Here is a 25,052-nt window from a genome sequence, read left to right as displayed (position 1 = left end):
CTCTATTATTCTGCATTTCAGTGAAGTTTTTGCTGCACCAGTAACTTCCCCAATTGTTGCTGAAGAGCTCTCTGCAGAGCCTATGCTTCAGTGGGTCAAAGAGATTGAAGTCAGAAGAAGCGAGATCCGAACTGTAGGGTGGATGAGGAAGAACAGTGCACCAACATTTTGTGATATCCTCTTGGGTGTGCAGACTTGTTTGTGGCCTTGCATTGTTGAAGTGAAGGAGAAGTGCATCCACATTTTTGTGGCCTCGAACATGCTGTAATTTTTTCTTCAATTTCCTAAGCATTTCGCAATAGACTTCAGAATTGTTCATTTGCCTATGAAGAAGGGTGTTGAAGAAGATTGTGGGCTTGACTTCACCACCTGAGGTGGTTGTTTCGTAGCACTACTTTCAAGGAGACATGTGATGCCACTTCATGGACTGCTGTTTCGTTTTGGTCTCAAAATGTTGAATCTATGTTTCATCATGTACAACAGTGTTTGACAAGAATTTGTCACCATCAGCCTCAAACTAGCAAGCAGTTTGCACACCATGTTCCTTCTTTCTTCTTTATACTCTTCAGATAGGCTTTGAGAAAACCAGCAATTGCAAATTTTTGAATACCCTAACTGATGGACAAGTGTGTCGGTACTATCAATAGAGATGTCAAGTTGAGTTCTGAATTGCTTGATTGTTATTAATCCATCGCTTTGAATAAGAGTACCCACATGTTGTGACATTGCCGGTGTCACTGCTGCGTGTGGCTACTCTGTGTGTGGGAGATCAGACAGATTTCTTTCTTCTTGTTCTGTTGTTGACAACAGACGCTTTGGCCAGCGACCAGTGACTTACCATGCTTTTATCCATAGATTTGAAGAAATTCAGTGAACATTTGTGAATCTGCTTTTATCCTTCTTCATTTTTTCTTCCTGCCACAAAATTGCACCTCACAGGAATGGCACCCTGTGCATGTGCACCGACTGCCATACCCTAGTTACACCACTACTGGTAATTAATGTCTGTCCACTTATGTTCATTGTACACTATTAAAAGGAGGTTGACTTTTAACCAAGACGGGCCCCAATAATATTATGATTCAGTGCCTGTGAATCGAATCCATTTATGACTTAGGCCACTTATCTTACCTGGGTACCTGTGGTACAGAACTGTAAACATGGTGCAGTGGAAAAATTTATGAGAAGAAGCTGTGTTATGATTTGAATGAAAGCAGTATTCAGTGAATTATTCCAGCTGCGCTTAAATGCTGTCTGATACTAGAGCTTATGGGCTGTTTTTGATTTGAATATGGTTCAACTTTATATACATTTGTTTGTATCTATGTTGCCCTCTGCTTTGTGACTTTCCTTCAAATGCCTGTCTCGTCAATCTTTTTAGTTAGCTAATATTTGTGAATTAATTCATTCCTTTTATTACAGATGCATTCCTAGGGATTCTTTCAACTTTGTTACAAGTGTAAATAATTAATATCATAATGATCCCAAATGTAACAAACATGTTAGTTGCCATATTCAAATAATCCTGTGAAACCAACTGCATTTCCCAATGAGCTCTGTTGGGGCAAAAATGATGTTTCTTTTATTTTGCATTTATTACATGTTTTAAATATCTTTAAATAGTATATATTTACAACTGTTAGTTAACAGTTCAACAGAACTGTGCTGTTTGCTAGACATTGTGTTCAGATTTTGTGACACATCTCAATATCTGTTTAAGGGCTCGAATGCTATTGTGACATTTGTCTTGAGACTGACTACAAATGTATAACAGATGGCTACTGCTTTACGTCTATCTTCATGGATAAAAATACAGGGTCCACGGAATTACAGTACAGGTATGAACAAAAGTTTAATGCATTTCACTTACTCACAAGTTATTAAGAAACTCAGTTGTTTAATATAGGGCAGTATATCACGTAACAATGGAAATAGTACAGATCATAGCCTGAACTGCCCTCTATGCAACACTACCATTTAACATAGTTACAATGCATTTGTAGACATTTGTGCCATCACTGAACTCAGGCAACAAAACCAATTTGGTAAAATTCGGGGTTTACTTCTTGATCTATGATTTTAAAGCTTTTTTAACTCCACCCTTGAAGAAAGTGAATGTGGACACTGTAGTGGATATCAGGAATGTGCAGCATTGGATGAAGAAGTTTGATATTGGAGGAATGTAAATTGTACATAAACCGTACAGTGACTGGCCGACATTTGTCACAGGTGGCAAATGCAGGCGTACTGATGAAGTGATTCAAGGAGACGCACACATTAAAGAGTTCACAGTCAATAGTGAAGGCAGTAAGTGACATTCATGCCATCAAGCATTATCACGATAATGTGTGCCCCTACACATCATTTTTAACAGTGGTGCCTCTTGCACCCTACAGCTATGATTTGGGCCTGTGAAAGTCAATGTGGTTATGGATTCAGTGACTTCAATGAGGTTAAAACAGTTTTAAAATTTTGGGGCAAGAAGCAAAACCCTGAATTTTTATAAACAGATTTTGAAGCCTATCTTCAACAATGGTGCTATTGTGTGTAAATGCGTGGTGACTATATTGAATGCTGCTGTTGTGTAGAGGACAGATTAGGCTACAATCTGTACTAATTCCACTGTTATATGCTAATTATTAAAATTTTCTTGACACAGGAGGAACTACATTTTGATCCACCCTCTCATTTGTATTTTTTAAATATATTTGTAGCAAATTTATCTTGTATGCTGCTGTATATTAAATAAAGGAAAACTGAAAGGGCAGAAGATATTAATAATTTTAAGCAGCATCATTAATAAACAGTTATCATTGTGTGTTTTTTGATACTGAGCTGCTCTGTCTCATTTCTCTCATTTTCCTTATCACTAATTTATGTATTATATGTAGGTTCTGTGTCATTATGTTGTATACAGGAAGAACAGTTACTAGTACAATTTTTCTGTAATATGTCTTATCATTTTCATTGTGATGTAAAGTATGAAATAATAAACAAAAGAAAGCACTATCTGCAGGCGATTGATATGGAATAACAACAATCAGAAAGGATACCCCATAGAAGAGGCATTAGTTGAGACAGGCACAATGAAACATAATGCAAGAAATATTCAGATTTTGGACCAAGTTCTTCATCAGCCATAGAAAAAACACACACATTCACATGAGCTAACTCACACACACTTGGTCTCTGTCGTCTCCCGGTATAATACCCAACTGCAATTGCCTGTGTGGTAAGCAGCAACCGTTGCTGGGGTAGGTAGTGGGAATATAGAAGAGGTGTTGGGTGGGGAAGAGGAAAGGATAGCAGGACAGGGGCGGGGGATGTTGTTAGTGTGGCACCATGGGAGGTGCAAGGGCATATAAGATAGGGCTGCTAGGGGCAGCATCAGGATGCTGTGCTGGGGGAGGGGGGAATGCCCAAAGCAGAGAGGAGCAAACTAGAGACATGCGAAGGACTATGTACATGTGCTGACACACTAGGGGGCATGCATAGTACTGGAGTCTAGGCAGGGAAGGTGGTAGGCAGGTGGAGGACAGAAATTACTGAAGGTTGAGGCCAGGTGAGGGCGAGATGGATTGTTAATTTGTCATGCTCACATAGCTACTTTTACAGGTGGCTCTATCTTTCGAAGGGGATAAGAGGTGTCTGTGATGAGATTGGAGTATGTGGTAGTGGGAGAGTGAATGGTGATGCACACACAAGCAGAGAAAAGGTGCCCAGGTAGCCAAGAACAATAGAACTTTATTACCACAGAGAAATTACACAATAAAAAAAGCAATAGAAACAGCTTCCTAATCTGCAGAAAGAATGTCACTAAACCAATACAATCATTGAAGGTGCAAGTTGAGCACTTAGTCTTTCATGACCAAGAAATGCTGCTGTAGGCACAGTTATTGTAGGCCACACTGGTGATGTTCAGATAACAAACATTGAACTTGGAGGAATATACTCATGGCTCTTTTGAAGCAGAACATTGGTGTTGAGGCTGGGACTTACATTGATTGGTGAGCTGCTGGGCAGAGCCATATAAAGGCCAGCTGGCAGAGAAATATCGTGGAGTAATCGTGTGTCTTGTGGCTCGCTGATGTGAGCTAGTGATGGCTATATCCAGTGAATGTGGCGTCTTCTGTTCTGCAATGGCTGGTGCAGGAAAGTTGAGCTGCATCGACTTGCGCCATATTTCTCTTCCCTTTGGAAAAGACAGCAGAGCCATCTCCCTTGCATGTGGTAGCTGTGGTGCAGGCAACAGCTGAATTTATGGGATTCATTTTCCGAAGGAGGAAGTGGTGAAGCCATCTGGAACAAGTGGACCAGAGAACAGAAGCACTTAAGAAGGCCAGCTGAAGGCTCAGAGGGGATGCCCCAAAGGGAAGAGGCTGGAACTCTGTGGAGAGAAGAAGGCCATGGAAGATGTAGGAGATGATCATGGTCAGAAATGTCCAGGGCCCACAACTAGGGTGCAGCAGCACAGAGTGGGGTGGGTCGAAATGAAAGCACACAGGGTGCAATGAAAATGCCTATTGGGAAAAAAATTCCAGTGTGTGTGTGTGTGTGTGTGTGTGTGTGTGTGTGTGTGTGTGTGTGTGTGTGTGTGTGTGTGCGCGCGCGCGCGTGCATGAGGGCAAGCGCGCTGGTGCACTTGTGTATCTCACTCAGAAGATATGACATCTGGGAAAGGAATTAGTGCCCTGGAGATGTAGGCTAAAGGCCGGTAACACGCAGGAAGGATGATGAAATGAAGGGTCACACAGCAGGAGGAGACAAGAAGGGGACATTGGGGGTGGCAGAAGATGGAGAGAGGCCGTCATTGGACCAAGATGATGCTGGCACACAAGAGTCAGGGCAGGAGCCAGTGATGAAGGAAACGCCAGTGAGAGGCTGAAGGTGGAGAACGGCAAATGAGACATCAACAAATGGGCCAGTCTGAGTATGGGCCAGAGGCAAGGGGGCCGGCAGAGTGCGGACTAGAGATGAGTGGCTGGAGGCATGGTGGGAATTGGTATTGCTCAAACCCAAGGAAGCACTATTACTGGTGGCAAGAGTGCCGGAGACACCTGAATAGGCCACGGCAGGCACCGGACTGACACAGACTGCCCAGGAGGAAGGCATCATGATGCTGGTGGCTGATGGGAGACTGGCACTCGAACCAATGGTGGCCATGGCATAGCATGGAAAATGGTCTGGGAGATCATTGTATGACCTGTTGCCTGAGGTGGCAGGAACCCAGAGTAGTGAGCCGCCTGCAGAAGGAAGGCCAGCCGTGGCCACAGGCTTCTGTCAGTTTCCAAAATTAATATCAGGCACTGCCGGTGGAGGGTAGCCACTGGACAAGGCAAGGAGCAGACCTGGAAGAACAAGAGACATACAAGGTTATCATCAAGAAGGACAATCGTGTTGCAGGTGCTGGTGGTGGTGCCGGAGCAGGAGCTGCTGTAGTTGCTGGCACTGGAGCTGGTGGCACCAGATTGGAATGTGCTGGATTGATGGCAGAGGAGGCAGTGCAAGAAGTGAGTGAGCGAGAGGCAAAGGGGCCAGAGGTGTGGTGGTTGGGCGTGCCCAGAAGAGAAACATCATGAAGAGCAGAGACTGTAAGGAGGCGATCCAGTGCAGCAAGGAACATGGGTCAAGAATCCAAGGCATCTCTATAATCAGGAGGAAATGGAGGCAGTAGCATTGAGTCCTTTGCAGGGGGCATTGGGATGGACGAGGTGCTGTTGAAGAGGCTCTGAGGTGCACAGGAAGTGCTGAGTGTAATGAAGAAGCAAAGCTGCCCCATTCATAGCCTTTGAAAAGTGCTGCATCAAGTGAGTGGTATCCAGGTAAAATGCAGCAGTGTTGATCCTCTAACTGCTGAAGCTGCAGAAGTGAAAGTTCTGCCGTGAAAGGAGCCTTGGGAAAATAGGCAAGCAAGACCAGCAATAAAAACACTTGGGAGTATCCAACAGTGACAATAGAAGTGTACAGCTTGGGAAAATGGAGCAGGCAGAAAGACGCCGGAATGAAGGAAGTAAGCGGCATTAGCATAAGATGAAGACAAGGCAAAACAAGCAAGGAAAGACATAGAAGCATGCAACGTTAGGTGCACACAAGCAAATGCAATCCAAAGGAAACAGGAACCGAGGTGTACTATCTCATTGTAGTGTCACAAGCACAAGAAGAGAAAGGTGCCCAGGTAGCCAAGGACAGTATAACTTGATTACTACAGAGAAAGTACACAACAACATAAGAAACAGGGAAGGCAACATAAAAGATCATCCTGATCTGCTGAAAGAATGTCACAAATGTTGATACAGTCCTTGAGGGTGCAAGTTGAGCACTCAGTCTGTCACAACTGAGAAAATCTGCCTTTGGCACAGTCGGTGCAGGCTGCACTGCCGATGTCCAAGATTCTGATTACATGCACTGCTCTTGAAGGAATATACTAGCAGCACTTTCAAATAGAACATCGATGTTGAGGCTGCGTCGTACACTGGCTGGGGAGCTGTTGAGCAGTGTCTTATAAAAGCCACCTAGCAGTTGAATACCAGGTAGTAGTCTTGTGTTTTCTGCCTTGCAGATGCAAGTTAGTGACAGCTGTATGCTGTGAATGTTGCACTCTCAGTACTGCAACAGTTGACACAGATGAGCTGAGCTGCACTGACTTGCAGGCATCTTGACAGGGCTGTGACCCACAGCACATTGTTGTGTGGCAAGTGACTGGATCGCAAGGCACCGGTCATATGCCACAACATACCTTGAAGGTGTATGGCAGGGAATGACCCATGAGGCAAGGGACGGGGATAAGGGATGGAATACGGACAGAAAAGGATGTTATGTAGGTTGCAGGAGGGGGCGGGGTAGGGGGGGGGGGTGGAGAGGATATTTCACCATTTCACCTTTCAGGCTGCAATGACAGGTAATTAGGTGGTAGAAACCCTGGTGGAGAATGTGATTCATGCGGCTGGGCTGTATGGAAGAGACTTTGGTGTGGACTGGGTGGTAGCTGTAGAAGTGGATATTGTGTTGGTGGCTGTTAGGTTTGATATGGTACTAATGTAGCTATCTTTGATGTGGAGGTCAACATCGAGGAAGATGGCTTGTTGGATTGAGGAGGACCAGGTACCAGGTGAAGCAAGTGAGGGAGGAGGTGTTAAGCTTCTGGAGGAATATGGATTGGTTGTTCGCACCCTCAGTCCAGATTATGAAGATTTCATCAGTGAATCTGAACCAAGTGGATTTGGGATTCTGAGAGATAAGGAAGGATTTTGGTAAATGGCTTGTGAGTAGGTTGCCATATTACGGTACCATGCAGGGGCCCATTGCTGTATCACAGATTTGTTTGTAGGTAATGGCTTCAAAGGAGAAGTGGATGAGGATATAGTCGGTCACGGTGACCAGGAAGGAAGTTGTAAGTTTGGAGTTGGTTTGAGTATTGGAAATGGTAGTGTTCAGCAGTGACAAAGCTATGGGCATGTTGTTGCTAGTGTAGAGGAAGGTGGCATCAACAGTGACAAGCAGGGCACTGAGTGGTAAAGGAATAGGAACTGTGGAGAATTTCTAAGTGAAATGGTTGATGTCTTTTATATGAGGAGGTATATTGTGGGTTACGGGCCGGAGGTGTTGGTCTGCAAAGGCAGAAATTTCCTCTGTGCGGGTACAATAACCAGCCATATAAAGGAGTTTCCTAGGTGGTTAGCTGTATGTATTTTAGGAATTGAGTAGTAGGTAGGAGTGGATGGAGTGGTGGAGTGAGGGGAGACACATACCCAGGGAAGAGATTCTGGGATGGATCTAAGGCCTTGAGGAGGGACCCTAGATCCTACTGGATTTCTGGGATGAGGTCACTGTGATAGGGCCTTGAAGATGGACATATCTGACAGCTAGCCTTCACCAGCATTCCAGTGGTTTGCAACCACAGTGATGGAGCCTTTGTCGATAGGTAGAATTATGACGTTGGGATCAATTTTCAGGTGATGGGTTGCGTTGCTTTTTGCCTATGTGAGGGCGGTTTCCATGTTGAAGGATTTGAGGAATAGCAGTGAGACGAGATCTTAGGCTAGTAAATTCTGGAATGTTAACAGGAGGTGTGGGTGAATCATGGTTAGATGGAAGAGTAAATTGAGTCATGCAGGATTCAGTATAGGTTTTGGAGTGAGTCTAATTGGTTGAGTTTGTGGCAAAAAGTGTTTCCACTGTAGGGATAGGGAGAAGGAGATAAGATCTTTAACATGACCAGCATGACTGAATTTGAGAGTTGGGCAAAAGAGAAGGTCTTTGGAAAGGACAAATACTTCTGTGGTACTGAGGCTTCTTGACTGTGTTGCAGGTCTGTTTAGGCTCTGGGTTCTGTAGGGTAGTGGCAGTAAGATTTGGGGTGTGTGTTAAATGTAATATGTCTAGCAGCTGTGAAGGGATGTAATGGAGGTTTGATGGAGGCTCGTGTAGTGTGGTGTACAGCAGTAGTCCAAGGCGGAAGTTTGAGGAGAATAGACTGAACAATTTTTGAGGTGGTGTTGTGCTTTCTGCTCTAGTTCCTGAAGGGAAAGGGTTTCAGTCTGGGAGATGTGATGCAGGAATTTAGGATTACAGAGCAGTAGGATTTTACTGATACAACAAAAGTGGTGCAAGGAGGTGTGGATCTGATATATGTAGCTTTGCAGGACTGTGTTGATGAAGGCCATGGACTGATGGAATTTGCACAGAGAGCAGTAATTGTGGAAATAGGGATTGCAGCTGGAGATGGATAATTTGATGGTCAAGTCAGTTGAGGGATTCCACAATCTAGGCGGCAATGGAGGTAGTCAACAATGGAAGAACAGTATATGGGTTTGGTTTCTGGCTAGGAATAGGGCAAATTTTCTAGTGAGGATCCTTAGTGAATGACAAAAAAGCCTATAAATACATAAAATTATATGAAGTATGTGAGACTATCACAAAAAACACAGCCAGGTGAAATGGATGAAATATAGCGAAAAAAGATAGAACCAGATTAAGTAGGGCCTGTAGTGAGTAATAACGAAATAAAATCTATGTTAATTAGTGCCGATAGATGACGGCAGCCAGTGTGTGTTGTGCTTCTGTGAAAGTGTATGTTTTTTCTATGTGTGATGAAGAAATTTGTCGTATAGTGGAATAAATCTAGCATTCTTTTACATTATGCCTGCCCGCAACTCATCGTCTCCTGTATGTGGTAAGTAGCAATCTGTCCTTTCCAATTGTTAATGATTGATGTGTAGCTTTTAAAAATATGTAACAGCATAGAGACTTGAGTAGCACTCAAGCAGTTGTTCCTTTTGCAGTTTATGTTCACACTAAGGCAGACAAAACAACAGAGATACCCAAACATGTTCACCTCTGGACCTTCAGTGGCACTGATGATGTGAGTGGTTAATAGTAATGAAATAAATATTGGGGGGGGGGGGGGGGATCCACTAGGGTAATTGCGAGAAAGTTAGGTGCCAAATTGCAAATCCAAGGGTTCTGGGTTCAATTCCTAGATAGTCTTAAGATTTTTGTTTTGCTTCTTATGATTTCTTTCCCCTCTGGCAATAATTTGTTAATTTGAATAATTCCATGCCACACCTTTGTTTGCAACCCCCATGTTACACTGTATGTGCCTCCTATAGTCTAGATAAATCTGTTCAACACCCTGCAGCATGACCATTCCAAGTAAAACATTGTGGTATTCAAATGAATCTCTGAGAGCAAACCAGTTCAATTTTTTAAGTGCAAGGGAATGAGAAGAGGACTATTGGAGTTTTAGTCTGAGGTGTTTGCCAGAACAGAGGAGTTGCTGAAGGAACAATCCACACTTCTATAATTCAGAGCAACTGGCACTGGGCAAAAGGTAAAGGGGGGGAGGTTAGGAAGACGGTCCAAATTATTAAGGTCATTGGTGTTGGGATGTGCAGCATCTTCAGCAAATATGTGTTTGAGATTGCAGTACAATTGATAGATGACGTGGCTGCTTGCACATTTGGCCCTACCTTATGTTGGACAGGAAATGCCTGTGATTGGACTGTGCTAGCAGATGGTCTGTGGGTCTACAGGACAGGCCTTGCACCTTGGTTGTCCACAAGGACATGACCCATGTGATGTTGGATGAGGTGCAGGACAGTAATAGGGATTGACTAGAATATTGCATTTGTTGGTGGATGATAGAATTTTACTTTGGATGATGAAGATTGGTTGGATCTCTCTCATCTCAGGGCATGGTAGATAGTCAAAGCTATGGCTAAAGATGAAGTTATGTTCTAAAAGCTTTGGTGATATTATTTGATAAGAGGAGGTGAAAGCTAGGATGGTTCCATCAACCATGCCCTGTTTTTATAGTGGCATGCGAGTGTGTGGTTTTGAACTAAGTATGTTAGCCTTGTTCTTGGCAAAATTTAAAATATTCCTTGTGACTGTCACTATTTCTGTTCGTTAACTGTAGTGGAGTATTCCCCTTGTACAGGATGTAGATCAACAACTGGAGGAGGTCAGAGTGGCCCGGAGGCTCTGTTTGTGACAAACAGCCAGTCATTTGTTTCCTATGTATGTGTACTAACTGCTTGTGAGTGTGCAGATTACCAAAGTTGCCTTCTCTACATTATCTGTGTGTTCTTTAAAGTATTGTTCTGTACTTGACAATTCAGACTTTTATTACTAGATGAATCAGGCTGATCCAGTTTTTCATTGAAGATACCATTAGTTACTGTCCATGCATAAAGCAGTTACTTATGATATTCCAGTATTTCATATCGTTATTGCAACATATAGCTTGACAAAATTTTAATCCATCGTCATTTGGGTGTGCATCTGGAGCAATATTATTTCTTCTTCTTATATTTCAACTGATAAATTTATAGCCATCTGTAAGCTAGTCGGTGACAGAACTATAATTACTTGACACAATACTGCATAATAAATACATGTGTCAGATAAGACTTCTAGTAACAAGGGTGTCAGCCATATATAAAGCTTTGTGTGGCTAAGAATAAAACATAGTAGATCCCAAGTCAGGAAATTGGCAGTGCTTATGAATTATATGGTTAATTTCTAAAATGGATGGCATGTGTTGGTATGTGAGGCAGCAAAGACTTATGACAGTAATTCCTCTGAGAGTGCAGACGTGAAATGAGTGGTTTCCATGATTTTTCAATCTGGGAACTCTCATCTCATTTGAGCAGGTTGCTTACTAATTATGAATTGTGGTTTATTTGTCTCATAATGGACATAATCTAAATCATTTGATTCAGGTACAAGAGACACGTCAACTTGTGATAAAATTTCACCATAAACAAAGAACAGTTGATGTTAACAAACAGCATCATAATCATAATACAATTTTGTTATGTACACATACAATAAAATCTAATAATTAATTAACCCTTGATTAAATTATCATTTCATCCTTTATGAATTCTTCTATTGAATAGTAGTTTTTCTCCCACAGAATCTGCTGTAGCCTCATTTTTAAATTCTCTGGCTTCATATTAAATATGTTTTTGCCCATTAACATGTTATATATTGTCATCCCCATATACTGTGGAGTCCGTGCATGTAATTTCACTGTTGTGTGGGTAACATAAAATTGTTTTTATTTCTTGTGTCATATTTATGATTAAAATTATTCTCCTCAAACAGTTTTTGTCTGCTGTGCAGGAAGATTATGATGTCATAAATGTATATGGAGGGAACAGTTAGGATTTGTAGTTTCCAAAATTATGGGGCAAAAAGACTCTGTTTGCTGTGCAGCACACATGTATTGGACAATTTTCTTTTGCAGTTTCGGTATTCGAGATACCGTACTTGTATTACCAAATCTCTCATGACCACTGAATCTCAATAGGATGAGGCTGTGATCAGCATCATGACTTCCCATAATCCTTGGAATGGCCAGTGGTAATACAATGTTACAGGCGCTGCAGATTTATTGACTTGTAGAAGGCAGGTGTGTCGCTGGTGTTCAGTCCACTGTTTTTGTACAGTATGAACTGTTTGTCCTATGTAGCTTCTGTGATACTGATAAGGTATTTCCTAACTATCAACCTTTCATGAAGGCAGGGAAAATTTCAAGAAACATATGACAAAATTTTGCATAGAATCTTATTAATGCTGTCTTACAAACCACCAACATATTTATCAGGAAGGTGTCAACCAATTATTTCTGTGTTCATGTCTTGAGGTATCCAATTTAGGAGATTTAGGCTTATTTCTTTGTGCTGAAGCTCGTGTCCTTTTAATTTCCCTCTTTGATAATGTATTCTCATAGATGAAGTCTCTTTGAAATAAATGTCTTATCTATATAAGAGATGAGTTGAAAAATACTTGGCTTAACATGTACTAGGAAAAATTAAATTTGTCAGTGACCCGAAGGTTTATTTGAACACCACAGATCTTTATTAGGTATGGTCCTGTTGGAAGCATTGTACCCTTGACTCAACCATGATGCAGTTCGGCATTTTGCACATTTTAACAAACATTGTCAGAGGTGAAACAATTAAGTTTCATTTAAAGTTGTATGACTGACCAGGGTTGAACCTCATACCTATATACCCATAGTTGAGTATCTCACCACTGGGCTACCACATTAATGACAACATAAAAACAAGACAGCTTTTGCAGACTTTGCTCTGGAGTGAAGGTCAGACACCATTCCGCTTGTTCTCCTAACAGCGTACTGCAATTCTTGCACTAGAGGGTCACAAATTTTTAGCATGAAATAAAATTTTAACTGCATTGCGTTAGAGCCAGGAATGAGGTCAGTCACCAAACAGCACATACCACTTCCAGTGACACTTCTTTTTCTTTCCTTCTCAAGTGCCATAATTTCAGTACTTCCTTTATATTGGTAAAAAGGCAGAAAGCCATGATTCTCTTCTGGACAGACTGGTATCCCAGAACTGTAAAAGATGAACACATTGTGTGAATACCCACTTCTTATTTTTTGTCTTTCCAAGAGCATCACAACATTAACCTAAGGTTTGTCTACTGTAACAGCTGTATTTTCATAGTGAAATGTGACACTTTAAAATTTTTTGAGCATTCATTTGCAATAAGAAATGCAATGTTCTGTGTGCTGTTCTGCTTTAGCACTGTGGAATTATTTTCTGTAGGGGTTAATGAATTTATGTTGTCTTGAAAATATTTTCACTCAGGTCAAACCTAAACTTCTGAACAATGACCCATGTAAATATGGGCAGATTTCCTAATAGTAGAGCTGTATCCTCAAAGCAACAACCTGCCCTTCGCTGCTGAGATGAAATGTGCTGCAAAACTGAGTTCTCATGTTTCTTCCGTTAAGAAACTGAGCAACTACTGTGATGAATTGGTAGTAGCAGCTTTAACTCTTGAATCCAGTGCATGTAAGATGGATCTGAATGTCTGCGGAAGTAATTTATTAGTCTACTTGATATATTATAGGATGATGAGTGAAATAAACCTGACTGTGTCTTTAAAGATTCCAATGACCTCTGGCTAGCATCATGGCAAATATCTCAGGGAGATCAGTTTTGGTTGAGGTTGAGTTTGAATTTTGAGAACCTGAGGCTTCTCAGCTTCAGGATGGGTCTGTGCTATGAATTCTTAGAATTGTGAAATATGGTTGTTATTCAGTGAACACTGATGGTTGTGATAGCAGAGCATTGTATAAAACAGAAAATTTTGTGGTTGAGAGGAAAGTGGAAACGTCTATAAAATAAAATCTCAGTTTCATGGTCCACAGTATGCTCAAGGAGCTGAATGGCATTTGAGATGAAATTCTCAGTAGCGTACAATGTTTGGAGCACTTGATTACATCCCATTTGTCATAGGTTTATCTAAGGTGGGTGGAGTTAAAAGAACTTCATAAAGGTAATTGCTTACAGTCATCAGATATTTTAAGTACAGCATTTTGAGCCTTACTCCATACAGGTGCAAATTTATTTCTCAACCAGTTTCCCTTATTTCAAGCATCTTTAGTGGAGGGACTAGAAGTAAAATGAAATGAAAAATATATGTAGTACACACAGTCAAATAAAAAATATAAATATTGTGTATATGAAGATAATCATCTACAGTACTTACAGAACTACACAGTGAAAAATTAAAATGACATTAACATCAACTAGAGCATAATCATATGCTGCATATAAATAACTGTCACGATGAAGTGCGATGAAGTGCATACAAACAATAAAACTCATTTCAGGATTATTCATACAGGTTATGTCGTGAATGCAAGATAGCAAACTGCCATACGTTGTCAGTATAACACCAAAGGTGGGAGGCATAATGAAAGAATATCCAAAGCAAAGGAGCATGTATCATCACAGATCAGCTGCTCTGTTATAAGGTCAAAGGTTGACAGCAGTTAGAGATAACAACAAAAGTGGCATCCAAACAGTCCTTAGCCTAATATTGGTGATATCTAATAACAAATCCTTATTATCAAAATATACAGCAATAATTTGTAATTAAAAAGAAAATAAGCATTATAAGTAGTAACAACTTCCTACGTCATTTTTTATGAATAGCATTGTGACGTAATGGAGTGAGACTCTGGTCCTGTTCAAGAGAACATTACAATCATGTTTTTGCTTTAGTAATACAACTGTTGCATATACATGTAAAAGTGCTCCTCTAACAGTAATCAGAAGTGAACATAGGTGAAGTCCCAAGAAATATACAGCAATCAGGCAAAACCTACTTACATAATCCTAACAAGTGATGTTATCTATAACTACTGCCAACCTTTTGCCTGGTATGAGGGTTACTGGTTTGCGATGAGCTCCCATTATACCATTCATTGGCCTGGCAATATATACCTGTTTCTTATCATCTATTCATGACACAACCTGTATGAATTGTGCTGAAGTCTGTTTTATTGTTTGTGTCCACTTCATTGTGACATTTATTTATACAGAACATATGATAATGCTCTATTTGATGATAACGTCATTTTGATTTCTCATTGTACAGCTCTATAAGTACTGTAGATGGTTCTCTATTCATATATACAATATTTTTATTTTTATTTGCCTGTGTATACTACATATATTAATCATTTTATTTTACTTCTTGCCTCCAGTGATGATGCTTGTAATAAGTGAAACTAGTTGAGAAACAAAGTTGCAGATCTACAGCTGAAGACTCGAGATACCTCACTTCAAATGTGTGTAGTTACTTTGGATGGACTGTTACTTTCCTAGCTATTCATTTGAACTCACTAAAACCCAGTGATAAGTTAAATTTCAGTGTGCCCATTGGCTTGTGTTTCTTTAGTGAGTATTAACACTAAGACCAGGTTTATAAAACAATCTGGTGGCTATTCTTCATAAGGAACTAGCTGCAAGTAGTTTGTTGGATATAGGTTCCACCTTTTATGCAAACACACTGTTTTTTCTTGTTACCCAAACATGTTTCAGCAGCTCTGTACTGTCATCAGTAGGTTTTGTTTTATTGAAAACTTTAAAAAGTGCCCATATTTTCGGTTGTAACAGATCTAACAAAGTGAGGTCTAAAGGCAGTTATTGTTCGTTTTTGTTCTTGCCGTGATTTTACATTATATGGTTTTGCAGGACCATCTTTATGGTGTCCACTTTGTTAGGTCAGTTACAACCTTAAATGTGTTTACTTCTTACAGTTTGCAATAAAACAAAAGCCGCTGATGATGGCATAGATGTGCTGAAACATGTTAGAGTAACAAGAAAAAACAGCATGTTTGCATAAAAAGTGGAAACTATATACAATAATTTTAACTGAAAACATGGAAAGAAGATGAGCTGCAGATCCAAAAGATGAATAGCAAGTAGTTTAATTAGTAATTGAAACTGAAAACAAACTTCTTGCTGTAGGCTAATCTTTTTGGTTATTAGTCATGAAAAGAATGTATTTTCAGTTTGGAAAGATGTCACTCTACTAAATGTACAAAAACCACAGGGCAGCTGAAGTGGTTGCGAGGAGTGAAATGTGCACACAATTACAGTGTCATCTTTATTGCACCTACCATCCAAATGCACATAAAGAAGTAACTGTTACCGAACAGTTGCCAGAAGTACACCTTTTTTATGTTGTCAATAAAAGCATGCTTTGTGCTTTATACTGAAATTAGAACATACATGAATAGGTGTAATCGAGGTTGTTCATGTCAAACCACTGAAATGTTTATTTCTTCGTATTGCTATAGCCCAGTTGTCTGTGTGCTGGTATTCCAATGTACTCGTTAAATTGACAGTTAGAGGACCAGGCATTGGACCATATGCTATGATGGTAATGTTAAGACACTTCTTGGGTTCAAAACCCATTGTTCATTTCACATGATACAAACACCTGCTTTCAACATTGTGCTTACTTGAGCCATACAGCATGTAAAGCAGACAACTCAACAGATATGATTAATTGATATTCTATCGACAACTGTTCTCAAGAATAGCGCATCGTAACTTCCTGTGCCCTTGAGAGGGGTCAGCTGCATTTACAGTGTCATTTAGATGAAACACCTCAAAGAGGTAAGCTCTTTTTGGCAACTCAGACAGATGTAATGACAGAATGTCCTGGCCACCAAGAAATATTAGTTTCTTACAGGTTTTATTATCATGGGCAAAAGAAATTATTCCTAAGATGCAGGAAAGTTGCAAATCATGAAACAACAATACATATCTGAACTGTTAAAAAAAAAAAAACATGAGAGAAAATTCAGACACACAAAGTAAAGGTATAAAATAGCAAAAATATCACAGCTCACATGGAATACATACAAAAGTAGGTAATCAAATGAACAGTGGTGCCAGTACAGCTGGATAGGATTTTAAAGTATCTTTCCCCTTGACAGCCAGTAAGCCGAGCTGTACCTAATTCTGGCCATGGAATACTTGTGATAGTTTCAGTTAAGAAGTGGTATGTCCTGTGGGCTTGGAGGATCGTAAGGATCACATGCTTAAGGGAGCAAGAGTTGAAGCAAGCCACAGTATGAAAAGCAATAGATGTTAGCTCTTTGAATTTTGGATTTCAAGTGCCCATTTCTTACCACAATCCACATTCAAATTATGTCACTTTCTACATCTACATCTACATCGATACTCTGCAAATCACATTTAAGTGCCTGACAGAGGGTTCATCGAATCACCTTCACAATCCTCTATTATTCCAATCGCGTATAGTGTGTGGAAAGAATAAACACCTATATCTTTCTGTATGAGCTCTGATTTCCCTTATTTTATCGTGGTGATCATTTCTCCCTGTGCAGGTTAGTGTCAAAAAAATATTTTTGCATTTGGAGGAGAGAGTTGGTGATTGAAATTTTGTGAGAATATTCCATCGCAATAAAAATCACCTTCCTTTTAATGATGTTCAGCCCAAATCCTGTATCATTTCAGTGACACTCTCCCATAGTTCACGATAATTCAAAACGTGATGCCCTTCTTTGAACTTTTGCCTCCCACATAATGCTCAAATGATACTTGTGGAATGATGTATCAGTCTGTCTGTATCTCCTTTCTTGTGTTCTTAGGTTAAGATATACTCTCCCATTTCATTTAAAAAATTTTTCCTCTTGTTGACATCAGAATTTTAATTTTTTTATTTCTCCACACTTTTTGTATGCTAAATGACATGAAGCACTTCACTAATGATGTGACAGTTACTTCCGATTGATAACAGGAGAAAAGTTAGGGCACATACTTTCAAATGTATAATGTGTGTAAAAACCAAACTGTTTATTATTCCATAAAAATCTACTGTAGAAGGCTTTTGAAATAATCGTCAAACTGTGTCTGAACATTAAAATATAGCATTTCAGTTACAAAAAGACATTTAATTGTGAGTGATTACTGAATGTGACTCTCCTTCAGATTGTTACACAAATGTTGCTTGTATTTGTTGCCAGGTCAATACATCCAAAATCTGTCTAGTAGTACACAAATGTTGCTTTTATTTGTTGGCAGGTCAACACATCCAAAATCTGATTATTTGTTGGCAGGTCAACACACCCAAAATCTGGCTAGTAGTACACAAATGTTGCTTTTATTTGTTGGCAGGTCAACACATCCAAAATCTGACTAGTAGTATTTCTTTTGATTATTATCCGGTGTGGCTGTAGTGGTCTAGTAAATAGAGCACTTGACTCCAGTCCTGGAGGTACCAGGTGCAACCTTGGGTAGGAGTGGGGATTTGTACTCATTTGAGCCCTCCAGAATGTGCTGAGCATGGGTGTGTGGGATAGGAAGGATGCACCATGGTTTAGTTGCTCTATTAGGGAGTTACTATGAAAGCAGATAGAGCTTAGCAAAATAAAAGCCTTCTGACCAGCAAAAGCAGGACAAGCCCAGAATTATCATAAAGGAAGCAAAGAGCTGAGCATTCAGCATGAAAACTTCAAAGAAATTTTGTTCATAAGTAAAGTTGGTAAATGGATCAAAATGATCTACACAGTCATTCACTGATCTTTGAAGTATGAGACAGAGATGATTGAAATACTGAATTCAGTTTCCTGAAATTGTTCGCTATTGAAGATTGTGATAGGTCCTGTCTTTATTTCACAATTGCCAAAAATGACAGACATTGAGATAAATGGTTGCAGAATAAATAATAAATTGAAACCACTCATCCGAGGTAAGGTAACTTTACAGTTCTCTATAAACTATCCAACAGCACTGCATGATTTCAAGCAGAAGTTTATTATCAGTTATCTGAACTTTATGTTTTAAAGTACATTTGCCATCTGAATTATCAGATATTTTAGCAGATACAGCATGGGCTGTAGATGGCATTTTACGTTTTATTGTTCATGCTAATATGGTGAAGAAGATTTAATTTTCACCTACTCTGTAGATTAGGCTCTGAGTATTATCAACTTCAATTTCATTCGGTAATTGACCATTTTAAGTTATGACATGGGCGCTTATGACTTCAGCTGCTGTGTGCCCTGAAGCAACAATAAAACAACAAAAAAACATGCCTTCACTGCATGATACCAATGGTAACATTACCGAAGATAGTGCCACTAAAGCAGAGCTATTAAATACAGTTTTCTGAAATTTCTTCACCAAAGAAGACGAAGTAAATATTCCAGAATTTGAAATGAGAACTGTTGCCAACATAGATAATTTAGAAGTAAGACCTGATTTTCTCCCGGCGTACACAAGGTTCAAATAACTTATGGAATAGCAACAGGGTGATGTCATCGACAACTGCCAGTATTTTGACAGGAGCACACCGTGCTGTTTTCAAGACGGAACAATACTCAAGAAAGGAAATAGTAGTACACTGCTGAATTACAGACCCATATCACTAACATCATTTTGCGGTAGAATTTTGGAAAATAAACTGTGTTTGAATATTACAAATTACATTGAAGAAAAATGATCTATTGATCCATAGTCAACACAACCATAGAAAATATCATTTCCGTGCAACCACAGCTAGCTCTCTGTTCTGAAGAAGTAATGACTGCTATCAATAGGTGGTTTCAAATTGATTCCATATTTCTAGAATTCCAGAAAGCTTTTGATACTGTTCCTCAAAAGCAGCTTCTAATCAGATTGCTTCCCTAAGGAGTATTATCTCAGATGCGCGAATGTATTGGAGATTTTCTGTCAAAAGGGTCACTGTTCCTGGCATTTGGTGGAAAGACATCAAATAAAACAGAACTAATGTGTGGTTTTCCCCAAGGAAATGTTGCACGCACTCTGCTGTTCCTAGTCAATAAACTATTTAGGAGACAATCTGATCAGCCATATTAGATTGTTTGCAGATGATGCTGTAATTTAGTATCTAGTAAAGTCATCAGAAGATCAAAACCAATTGTAAAATAACTGAGACAAGACATTTGTTGTTGTTGTTGTTGTTGTTGTTGTTGTGGTCTTCAGTCCTGAGACTGGTTTGATGCAGCTCTCCATGCTACTCTATCCTGTGCGAGCTTCTTCATCTCCCAGTACCTACTGCAGCCTACATTCTTCTGCATCTGCTTAGTGTATTCATCTCTCGGTCTCCCTCTACGATTTTTACCCTCCACGCTGCCCTCCAATACTAAATTGGTGAGCCCTCGATGTCTCAGAACATGTCCTACCAACCGATCCCTTGTTCTAGTCAAGTTGTGCCACAAGCTCCTCTTCTCCCCAATTCTATTCAATACCTCCTCATTAGTTATGTGGTCTACCCATCTAATCTTTAGCATTCTTCTGTAGCACCACATTTCAAAAGCTTCTATTCTCTTCTTGTCGAAACTATTTATCATCCACGTTTCATTTCCATACATGGCTACACTCCATACAAATACTTTCAGAAACGACTTCCTGACACTTAAATCTACACTCGATGTTAACAAATTTTTCTTCTTCAGAAACGCTTTCCTTGCCATTGCCAGTCTACATTTTATATCCTCTCTACTTTGACCATCATCAGTTATTTTGCTCCCAAAATAGCATAACTCCTTTACTACTTTAAGTGTCTCATTTCCTAATCTAATTCCCTCAGCATCACCCGACTTAATTTGACTACATTCCATTATACTTGTTTTGCTTTTGTTGATGTTCATCTTATACCCTCCTTTCAAGACACTGTCCATTCCATTCAACTGCTCTTCCAAGTCCTTTGCTGTCTCTGACAGAATTACAATGTCATCGGCGAACCTCAAAGTTTTTATTTCTTCTCCCTGGATTTTAATACTTACTCCAAACTTTTCTTTTGTTTCCTTTATTGCTTGCTCAATATACAGATTAAATAACATCGGGGATAGGCTACAACCCTGTCTCACTCCCTTCTCCCCCTGCGGGTTCGGGGGTAAGAATAGGCCCGCGGTATTCCTGCCTGTCGTAAGAGGCGACTAAAAGGAGTCTCAAACGTTTCGGCCTTCTGTGATGGTCCCCTCTTGGGTTTGACCTCCTTTTTTTTCTTCCAAATTTCCGTCGTCAGTGCGTGCCATTTGGGGAAGGACACCTTACGTGGTGTTTTTGTATTGGTCCATCATGCTCCACCATCTTGCATGTTGCCTATTGTCGTGGGGGGGGGACTACGCCCAACATCTTCTGGGTGGTCTCCCCCTCGCCTTGTGCGCACTCTTCTTCTTAGCGCCTACGACAACTGTGGACCCTTTAAACACCTAAAATCCAGCACGGTAGCCAGTCCGTTGTGGTGGGGTCGTCATGTACCCTCTTGGTGGTAGCCCCCTGACCACGCAGGGATCGCACTACAGATGCCTGAGCTGTTTCCTCCCCATGCATGCCAAGGAGTATGTGCCCATCTTGTCTGGGGCACGGGGACTCCGGGCAACGGGATATCGGCCAGGTACCCGTTGCTTTGGCTGGGTGGCGCCCTTGGGGAGAGCCCTCGTTCGGAGTAGGTGGCATCTGGGCGGATGTGGCGCAATGAAGCGCAATAAATCACATCAAGCTGGTGGTCGCACGGCCACCAGCGTCTCTAAGCGAGGTAGAGTCGACTTCGATGCTGCGCAGTATGACCCTCAGACGTTCCCCTCGTTGGCTGCGCCATGGGAGGGACGCCGATCTAGTGCCAAGCGGGAGCCTTACGTACCGCAATACCTTGTCTGCAGCGGGACTGATGGTGACTCCTTTCTTCCGACGAAGCCTATGTTTTTTGTGGAACACCTGGAGGATAAGTTTGGGGAAGTGGCGGGGTTGTCAAACATGAGGAATGGGTCCATCCTCCTCAAGACGTCCTCCCCAGTCCAGTCACGAGCGTTGCTCTTGTGTGATAAGCTGGGTGACGTCCCTGTTACCGTCACTCCCCACAGTAGCTTAAATATGGTCCAGGGGATTATTTACCATCGTGACCTCTTGTTGCAATCCGATGACGAGCTGAGAGCCGACTTGGAACGACGTGGTGTGCATTTTGTCCGTCGTGTCCATCGAGGACCCAAGACAAACAGGGTGGCCACCGGTGCCTTTATCTTGGCCTTTGAGGGTGATGTCTTGCCCGAGAAGGTCAAGGTGATGGTTTACCGTTGCGACGTCAAGCCATACGTGCCTCCCCCGATGCGGTGCTTCCAGTGCTGGAAGTTTGGGCATATGTCCTCCCGTTGCCCATCCAGCGCTACATGTCGAGATTGCGGACGCCCCTCTCATCCTGATTCTCCATGTGCACCTCCGCCTGTATGTGTTAACTGTGGGGAGCACCACTCTCCATGCTCGCCGGATTGCCCCGTTCTTCATAAGGAGCGGAAGATCATGGAATTTAAGACCCTGGACCGGCTTACTTATCGAGAGGCTAAACAGAAATATGAAAGGTTGTACCCTGCTTCCCTTCGAACATCTTATGCTGCAGCCACGTTATCGTCGCCCGCACGGGCGACGGTTGTCGCTTCATCTGTGCCGCCTTCAGTGGGCCCTCGGGGCCATGTATCTCTGTCTGCCCCCCTTGTGCCTGGGGGCAAGCCTTCCTCTCTTGCCCCCTTAGCAGTTGGGGGCAAACCCTCTTCTGTCGCTCCCCCCAAGCTTCCTTCGGGAGTGACATCTGCTCCACAACCGGGAGGCTCGATTCCTCCCCCTCCTTCTCCGGCGGCGTTGCCTCCGCCGGTTCCTCTCTCGCGGAAGGGGTCCCTCGGGGCTCTCCCTTCCTCCGTTTCTTCTCCTTCCCAGCCGGATGTCAGCCAGTGGCTGAAGGTTCCGCCACCTGCTGGTCGTAGGGCTTCTGCGTCGTCGTCAGCCTCCGACGCTCCTTCAGAGAAGCTCTCCCAGCCCTCTCACCCTAAGGGCAGACGCGAGAAGAAGGAACGGAATGTGTCCAAGAAGAAGGACGTTCCGGCGGTTTCAGCACCGCCTGCTGTACATAGTCCTGGCTCCGGGGATGAGGTGGAGATCCTCGCCTCTGCCGCGGATCTCGCCCTCACGGAACCCTTGGGGGCCTCTCCTATGGACTCAGCTGACTCTCCCCCAGTGGCGGCGGTTGGCTCTGAAGCGCTGTCTGCCTCTTAGTCGCATTCACGCCCTCCCAGTCCCTTCCTGCTTCCATTCTCCAATGGAACTGCGGCGGTTATTTCCGACACCTGCCAGAGCTCCGGATGCTTCTGAGTGATTCCCCTGTTCTCTGCATTGCTCTGCAGGAAACTTGGTTTCCTGCACTGCGGACCCCCGCCCTTCGCGGTTATCGGGGATACTATAAGAACCGTGCTGCCTGTCAACGAGCGTCAGGTGGGGTTTGCCTCTTTGTTCACCACTCTGTCTGTAGCTCGCCAGTACACCTTCAGACGCCTTTAGAGGCAGTTGCTGCCAGGGTTGAGCTCTCGCCGGCTATTACTGTATGCTCTGTTTACATTCCTCCGGATGGGGAGCTCCCCCGCCATGTCTTGGCTGCGCTGCTGGCTCAACTCCCGCCACCATTGCTGCTTCTGGGCGATTTCAATGCCCACAATCCTCTATGGGGTGGGACTGTCTCCGATGATCGCGGTCGGGCCGTGGAGCATGTGTTGGCTCAGCTCGACCTTAGCCTCTTGAACACCGGTGCTCCCACACATTTCAGTGTGGCCCATGGCTCGTTCTCGGCCATCGATCTCTCTATTTGCAGCCCTGGACTTGTCCCATCCCTCCACTGGAGGGTACATCCTGACCTGTGTGGCAGTGACCATTTTCCCATCTATTTGTCACTGCCACAGTGTCATTCTTCTGGGCGCTTGCCCCGCTGGGCTCTCCACAGGGCTGACTGGCCAGCTTTTACTTCCGCTGTAACCATTGCGTCTCCCCCACAGGGTGACATTGACGAGGTGGTCCGTGTTTTCACCACGTCCATCATTTCGGCGGCCGAGGCTGCCATCCCCCGTTCCTCTGGCCTCCCTCGGCGGAAGGCTGTCCCCTGGTGGTCGCCGGAGATTGCTGAGGCTATTCGCGACCGTAGGCGGGCTCTCCAGCGTCATAGGCGGCACCCGTCTCTGGAGACCCTCATCGCCTTTAAGAGGCTCCGTGCCTTCGCCCGTCGTCTTATTGCACGGCGTAAGCAAGAGTGCTGGGAGAGGTACGTCTCCTCCCTGGGCTCCCGTGTCTCGTCCTCGCACGTGTGGTCCCGGATCCGGCGGATTTATGGCTCCCAGACCCCTATGGGTGTCCCTGGGCTCTCCTTGGACGGCGCTGTCTGCACGGACGCTGCCGCCATTGCTGAACGGCTAGCCGCGCACTTTGCTCAGAGCTCTGCGACTGCCTCCTATTCCCCCGCCTTTCGCTCTCTAAAGGAGCGAGCCGAGCGGACGCCGTTCTCATTCCACACGCGTCGTTCTGAAACATACAATGCTCCTTTCAGCGAGAGGGAATTCCTCGCCGCCCTCGCCGATTGCCCTGATACAGCACCAGGCCCAGACAGCATCCACGCGCAGATGCTGAAGCATCTCTCCAGGGACTGCCAGACACACCTTCTTGCGATATTTAATCGCATTTGGAGCGAAGGCGTGTTCCCGTCGCAGTGGCGGGAGGGTGTTATTGTCCCCATCTTGAAGCCAGGTGCGGACCCACTGGCGGTGGACAGCTATCGTCCCATTACCCTCACCAACGTTTTGTGCAAATTGCTCGAACGTATGGCGGGGCGGCGTTTGTGTTGGGTCCTTGAGTCGCGCGGTCTCCTCGCTCCATCCCAGGGTGGCTTCCGTCAGGGCCGGTCCGCCACGGACAATTTGGTGCGGCTGGAATCTGCTATTCGTACGGCCTTTGCCCGACGTCAGCATCTCGTTGCTGTATTTTTCGATCTGCGGAAGGCGTATGACACCACATGGAGGCATCACATCCTCGCCACGTTGTATGAGTGGGGTCTTCGTGGTCTGCTCCCGGCTTTTATTCAAACCTTTCTATTGCACCGCTCTTTCCGGGTGCAAGTCGGTGCCGTCTCTAGTTCTTCTTATACACAGGAAAATGGGGTCCCACAGGGCTCGGTGTTGAGTGTGTCCTTATTCCTAGTGGCCATTAATGGTCTGGCTGCAGCAGTGGGGTCGTCGGTGTCTCCTTCTTTGTATGCCGACGACTTCTGCATCTCATTTAGCTCCACGACTACGGGAGTCGCCGAACGCAGGCTGCAAGTCGCCGTTTGCAAGGCAGCATCATGGGCTCTGACTCATGGCTTTCAGTTCTCTGCTGCCAAGACTCGAGTTATGCACTTCTGCAGGCGTCGGACGG

The 25,052-nt window shown here is 43.1% G+C and overlaps 1 protein-coding gene across 5 annotated transcripts in view; it reads left to right on the top strand.

Moving 5' to 3' along the window:
- The window catches only part of LOC124794648 (TGF-beta receptor type-1), a 189,102-nt gene that overhangs the window by 31,368 nt on the left and 132,682 nt on the right, over window positions 1-25,052 (top strand). For 4 of the 5 annotated variants that reach the window (XM_047258167.1, XM_047258165.1, XM_047258169.1 and 1 more), the window contains exon 2: window positions 1,721-1,838. In XM_047258167.1, coding sequence (XP_047114123.1) covers window positions 1,721-1,838 — 118 coding nt within the window. Of the gene's footprint in view, window positions 1-1,720; window positions 1,839-9,281; window positions 9,362-25,052 lie in introns of all 5 variants that reach the window. The other variant, XM_047258170.1, reaches the window with a different exon arrangement.

Source organism: Schistocerca piceifrons, chromosome 4, assembly GCF_021461385.2.
Source record: "Schistocerca piceifrons isolate TAMUIC-IGC-003096 chromosome 4, iqSchPice1.1, whole genome shotgun sequence".
Taxonomy (NCBI): Eukaryota; Metazoa; Arthropoda; class Insecta; order Orthoptera; family Acrididae; genus Schistocerca; species Schistocerca piceifrons.
This window is presented reverse-complemented; position numbering and strand designations above follow the sequence as displayed.